The sequence below is a fragment of the Cebus imitator genome, unplaced genomic scaffold (genome assembly GCF_001604975.1).
Source record: "Cebus imitator isolate Cc_AM_T3 unplaced genomic scaffold, Cebus_imitator-1.0 Scaffold517, whole genome shotgun sequence".
Taxonomy (NCBI): domain Eukaryota; kingdom Metazoa; phylum Chordata; class Mammalia; order Primates; family Cebidae; genus Cebus; species Cebus imitator.
Window position 1 is genome coordinate 368505 of NW_016107832.1, and position 6314 is coordinate 374818.

The 6314-nt window shown below is 47.0% G+C and overlaps 1 protein-coding gene across 12 annotated transcripts in view; it reads left to right on the forward strand.

Annotated features, from left to right (window-relative positions):
- The window catches only part of FHL1 (four and a half LIM domains 1), a 62512-nt gene that overhangs the window by 54959 nt on the left and 1239 nt on the right, over nucleotides 1-6314 (forward strand). For 8 of the 12 annotated variants that reach the window (XM_017514118.2, XM_017514131.2, XM_017514125.2 and 5 more), the window contains 4 exons: nucleotides 3641-3822; nucleotides 4255-4429; nucleotides 5030-5199; nucleotides 5692-5878. In XM_017514118.2, the coding sequence (XP_017369607.1) occupies nucleotides 3667-3822; nucleotides 4255-4429; nucleotides 5030-5199; nucleotides 5692-5878 (688 nt within the window). In that variant the 5' untranslated portion in view covers nucleotides 3641-3666. Of the gene's footprint in view, nucleotides 1-1975; nucleotides 2190-3640; nucleotides 3823-4254; nucleotides 4430-5029; nucleotides 5200-5691; nucleotides 5879-6314 lie in introns of those variants that run through there. The other 4 variants (XM_017514124.1, XM_017514133.1, XM_017514135.2 and 1 more) reach the window with 2 other exon arrangements.

A 6314-nucleotide genomic window follows, 5' to 3' on the forward strand; every position in this document is an offset into this window, starting at 1 on the left:
AAAAAAACGAAGTAAAATGCCATCTTCATTTTTCCCTATTTTCTCATCATTTCCAACAAAAGAAAAGAAAGCGCAAACTTTTCTCTCCTCATGAAGTGAAAGCTTGACAGTAATTCAGATTCTTAGGGAGCCCACACAGGATCTTTGCATGTGTGTCTCTGCGTTGTCATTTGTAAGCTGGCTTTTTAGAGTTGTTTTGGTCTTGTGCACATCATCCATATTTTATACAAAGTTGTGGTATGATCAGTATCTCCTCCAACTTCATCTAACAAATAATAATAAAGTTAGAATTACATGCCATAAGCTAATTCAGGTTGCCCAGAGTTCCACTTGATTTATGGCAAAACAAGTACTAAAGTTCAAGAATTTGACATAGACATTGTGAACATACTTTAAGTATTTCTAGCCTGTTTACTTATTTAGGCAACAAATCCAACATTCCTAGAAGTGCCTGTTTTATCTTCACTAATTGTTTCCACACACATTAAAAGGACTCAAGTGAATTGTAGAAATCAATTCGAAAAGAATATGCCCTTTGAAATGTTTCTCCATCTGGATACAGACTGTAAGTTTAAGTATACAGTGGTGGGGAATAGAAGGTGTAAGGTGACCCTAGAGTTTTCATACTAGAGAGTGAAAAAGTCTTGCCTACAGCTAGGATTCAAAAATAGCATTAGATGAATCTCTTCTTATGGATACTATTAACTTGGGGTTGTTTCATTTAATTTTCCTTTTGCTTGGTTTAAGACCGTGTACTATAGGAATTATACAGTGGCCACTGACTTCATTGTCTGACGTTTTCAACACCCTTTGTTATTTCTATCTTCGCGAGTGAGCCATGGATTACTTCATCATCTGGATGCTTAGAACTCTGATCAAGTCATGTTCTAGAACTATGAGACTAAATGATGAAGAACTTTACATTGGTAATGAAAAAAGTTCTGAAAGTGTGTGGTTTTAATGTGTGAAAGACATGGCAGGTAAGATCTCTCAGGTACTCTGAACCATAATGCAATTTTCCTTCTCTTCAAAACCTCAACTTCTAAATGGCATTCACTGTGTTTTCTAGTGTTTTTTTTTTTTCTTCTGTATGACACAAATTAACCTATATTTTTACCATAAAGCTAGGACTCAAATACTAAGGGGTTTGACTCACCTTAGGTGGAACTTTATATAGTACTTTAACAGAAATATTTGGAATCCAATGCTGCTTATAAAGGTATCAAAAGCAAGTGATACTAAAGTGAGTAGGTTCAATGTTGTATACTAAATAGAGACCTTGGTAAGAGAGAATGAGGGATTTTCAAGTATGGTCCAGAAGCTAGTCTCTGAAAGGCTAAAGCAGCCACTGTTACCAGCCACGCAGGAAGCCAGTGCTGTCTAATCTTACAAATTCTGTTTTCTTGCCAAATGGGATTTAGGAGCAGCTGATAATTTAATTTATTACCACTGGCTGTTACTGGAGATTTTATTTGGTTTCTCAACTCAGCATTTAACAAGAAAGCAAGTCTTTGTTGAGGGCACAATATCAGTATGGCAAAGCTAAGATGAGGCTTCTGTGTGACGTGGGAAAGACCAGCAAGAATGGATTAAGGAGAGAGATTTTCCATATGTTCTCACTGTGACAGGTACTTTCTCTATAGACACGGAGGCTAAAAGCAGTTTAAAACCTGCTTTGCCTAAACAGCACATAGTTCAAAGAGATAGGCCCTGCGTCCATTGTGTCTCTGGTTTTTGTTTCTACCCCATTATGTAAAGGAACATCCCAGTTTGCTTTTTAGAGAAAAGTGCAAGAAAGAATCACTCTCTGGACTTGCTAAGTCTGTTAATTGTGACACAACTGTCCTAAGCAACTGTCCTTGCGCAAGAATGTCACTCATCTGCTTCATCTGCCAGCTCCTTAGAGATGAGGGGGGTCTGTTTATGTGTTAGCAGGAGGCAGAAGGTCTTGTGGCTCGTCCAGTGGCCTGATTTCCCTTGTTTGGAGGCTTGGTTCTGAGTGAGAGTTCAATAGCCTTTGCCCAGGCGGCTTCTCAGACACAGGGTGTGGTTTCCTTAGCTCACTCTCTGCTATTTGGTTGCTTATGGCAACAGGATCCAAATAACTTGGACATGTGTTTGTATAAAAAAACCTGGGAATGGAACCCAAAGTGAGAGTTTGGGGCTGTTCAGTCAGTGGAAGAGCTGCGGTGAGTACCAGGCAACTGCTCATTTATTTTCTCTCATTCTTTCTCTCTAAATTACACTGGATGTTTGCTAGCACAATAACCATGTTTGTGGATAGTTTTAGAAAATAGTCTCAATTCTTGTCTGTTTTCTGTGCAAATGAAATAATTGCTATCTATTTACCCGTGTAAATTTCTTTTTCAGGGGGAGAGGAACAAATTAGCATATGTTTAAAGAAGTTGAGAGCTAATAGAAACTCACATTTGGTACCTTTTTTGGTGGCAGAATTCTATAGGAAATGCTTTGGTAAAGGGAGTTGCAGAGTGTCTTAGCAATGCTCAGGATTGCAGGCCTGTTGTCTCAGGCCGCAGCTGGGGAGGAGACCAGGGAGGGAAGAGGGGTTGTTCACACGGAGGGAGTGGAAAGGATTCTTGGAATAATTTTTTCCAGGCTCTATTTTAAGATTATAATTTTTAAAACAGCACATATCCCAAATGATAACACTGGCTACACTTCTATGAGCATATTGATCCTCACTTGCTTGAATCAAGGGGGGATTTGATTTTGCTCACAAAGCCACCCGTGACTATAACAGATAATTCATGGTTGCCAAACTTGCCTGTACCAATTGACAGTGCCATGTCCGTAAGTTCTCTCTTGCTATATTGCTGTGACCTCAAAAGTCGGTAAACTTTCTTGGACAAACCTCTTTAGGATCTATTCAGGAATTTAACACTTTTCTCCTAGATTTCAAGCCAATTTAAACATTTTAAACAAATTAACAAGGATTGCTTAGGTGCCTCCTGTGGTACAGAATGAGCTGTCAGTTTCTATTCTGATGAATAGAATTTTATAGATAGGAGGAACAGGAGGCCTCCAGAGGATACTACCCTCTCTAAAAAATGAAGGAGGAAGAGCCAAAAGCGGGTGGAGAGGCTTCTTGATGACAACATGGTGGGCTCAGAGAAGCTGCTGCCTACAGGCAGGGCCCCTGCTTTCCTGCGCCCCTTTGAGCCTCTGCCCCACACTCTTACTTTGTGTAAAACAACTGCTTCTCGCCTGCCTGCCCATCACAACTCTCCACTCCATTGGGTCACTGCTCAACAGCACAATAGCACTACCCAGCTGCACCTCCCAGCATCCTGTCCCCTGTCTGGTGACTCCGCCAACATGGCTCTGATCCACTTGTCCTCCGTTTCCTTTGTGAATCAGCACAGTGGTATATCCAAACAGGGGCTTCTACCATCCCCCCAGGGAGACACTGGCCATCAGCCTTCTGGCCCCGAGGGGCACTTTTGTTCCTGGAATCATAGTTGAAGTATCTGTTGTCTTGGTGCCTGGTGGTCAGCTGTGCTGAAGGCGAAGCTGGGTCCTGGTCCCCAGACCCCATGGACTCCAAGGCAGCATTGCGCAGGTGCCTCTGGGTACTGGGGCTTTTCTGGTGGTCATTTGTCCTGTCTGCTTGCACCTGCAGGTCCCTCCAGCTATAAGGTGGGCACCATGGCGGAGAAGTTTGACTGCCACTACTGCAGGGACCCCTTGCAGGGGAAGAAGTATGTGCAAAAGGATGGCCACCACTGCTGCCTGAAGTGCTTTGACAAGTTCTGTGCCAACACCTGCGTGGAATGCCGCAAGCCCATCGGTGCGGACTCCAAGGTAACGGGCGTCCCCACGTACCAATGGGCTGGACTGGGCTTCGGAGTGTCCTTTCCCCACAACCATGGCGGTAGCATCTGGCTGTGAGGATTTCCCGGCATCACTGTAGCCACGTTGAGGTCTCAAGGAAGCCTCCTCCACTCCCCAGGCCACAGTGGCCTGAGCTGTTTAATGTGGGGCTCGACTGGACGGGTGCCAAGGCCCTTGCCAGCTCTTTTGATTGCATTCTAAACATTTTAAGAATTGTGAGATTTTTATCCTCATCTCAGCATCCCTCCTATTACTCATAAGAACTGTCACTGTGGGGCCATCCCAAGTGTAAGGGACTGTGTCATCTCAGTGGTCAGTCCCGGGGAAATCTGCCTTATGGGAGGGCTCCTGCCACCGTCCCCAGCACCCCTCACGGCGGCCCCCTGTCTGCTTGGTTTCCAGGAGGTGCACTATAAGAACCGCTTCTGGCACGACACCTGCTTCCGCTGTGCCAAGTGCCTTCACCCCTTGGCCAATGAGACCTTTGTGGCCAAGGACAACAAGATCCTGTGCAACAAGTGCACCACCCGGGAGGACTCCCCCAGGTGCAAGGGGTGCTTCAAGGCCATTGTGGCAGGTACTGCCCGCTTCCCACCCCGGGTTCCCAGGGAGGAGGCCCTAAGGGCAGATGTGATGTGGGCTTGCTTGTCACGGTGGGGCTAACGTTGCTCTGAGCTGCTTTGAGATCTTAGCATATATATGTACACATATACATACACGTATATATGCGTACACATATATGCTCGCACACACGCACACACTCGGAGACTAAAGAACACTGGCGAGAACAGCCTGTGGCAGGAGAATGAAGTGAACAGTATGTAGCGCTTTCTCATTTGGGCGTAGTAAGTGATGAAAGCATGCTTCTTCCTCAGGGTGTCATTGTGGGCCAGTCAGTCCCTGATTTAATGTCTAAGTGCACGCAGGGTATAGAGGTGGGAGCATGGGGGATTCAGGCATCGGATCCTAAAATAATAATGCTGGGGTCCCCGCCCATGACAGAAATCCCGGGTTGGCACAAGTACAATTAGAGCACAGGTAGGTTAGTTGGAAGTGTGAGGCCAGTAACTGCAGGGCCTGCATCCCCTCACCTCTAGGGGTCTGGGGAGTGGAGCTGAGTGGATGCAGCCCCCTGCAGAGTCTGTCAGTGGGGCCATCCAATTGCTTCCTCCTGCAGGAGATCAAAACGTGGAGTACAAGGGGACCGTCTGGCACAAAGACTGCTTCACCTGCAGTAACTGCAAGCAAGTCATCGGGACTGGAAGCTTCTTCCCTAAAGGGGAGGACTTCTACTGCGTGACTTGCCATGAGACCAAGTTTGCCAAGCATTGCGTGAAGTGCAACAAGGTATGCTTTCAAGGGAGTTCGGCATTGACCGCTGTTTCCAGAAGTGTTTGACGGTTTGCAGAGCACTTCCACACACACTATCCCATTCCATCCTCACGACAGTCCTGTGACGTGGGAATTATTATTCCCATTTTACAGATGAGGAGACCATGGATTAGAAAGCAGTGCCACAGCCAAGTTGGCTGTCGGTACGCACGCTCAGCCCCGTGGTTCGGGTGGCCCATACAGCTTGCTGAGCTGGGCAGCCCTGGCTCTAGAGGCCTGCCTCTACCACTTAGGGGCTGTGCAACCTCACATACGGGCTCGCCTTCTCCGAGCCTTGGTGTCTTCATCTGTAAACTGGGGATAATAATGGCCCCTGCCTCCCATGGCTGCTGTGGAGATTAAATGAGATATTGTATACCAAAGCGCCCAGCACGGTGCCTGGCACACAGTAGGCATTCAACAAAATGGTTGTTGAATCTGAATCCGGTGCTACACTCCCTGGTCTAGGCCATCACATCTGGAGGAATCACTTACCAGGATCAGCCCTGGCATGCCGATTGCTTTGTGTGTGTTACCTGCTCTAAGAAGCTGGCTGGGCAGCGTTTCACCGCTGTGGAGGACCAGTATTACTGCGTGGATTGCTACAAGAACTTTGTGGCCAAGAAGTGTGCTGGATGCAAGAACCCCATCACTGGTAGGCTAAAGAGTCCTTGCTAAGTCTGCCAGGCTAGGTTTTGCGCATGGTAACCATCTCTCATTTTTCTATCGTCGGTTTCATCCACAAAGGCCCCCAGAGAATGCCCTCCTCCCCCCGCTATTGTCATCCCAAAGGTCCCCCAAGAGTCTGGATTCGTCCCCAGGCCAGGTTAGGCTTTGCAATACAGAACACTTCCTGACTACTGCTGACTAACAATGCCGAGAGTTCACAAGCCTGAGACCTGCGGGCCACCACCGGCAGGCACTGCTACGTTGCAGGGGGATTCTGGTGGGAGGGGCGGGAGGAGGGTAGAAAGAAGGGGAGTGGGGTAGGGTGAAGAAGGGTAGGGGAAGTGGGAGGGGAGGCCGAAGAGTGATAACCTGGGATTGTAACACCCTGTAGCTGAAGGCTAGTTCAGAGGTGCCTGTTGGCA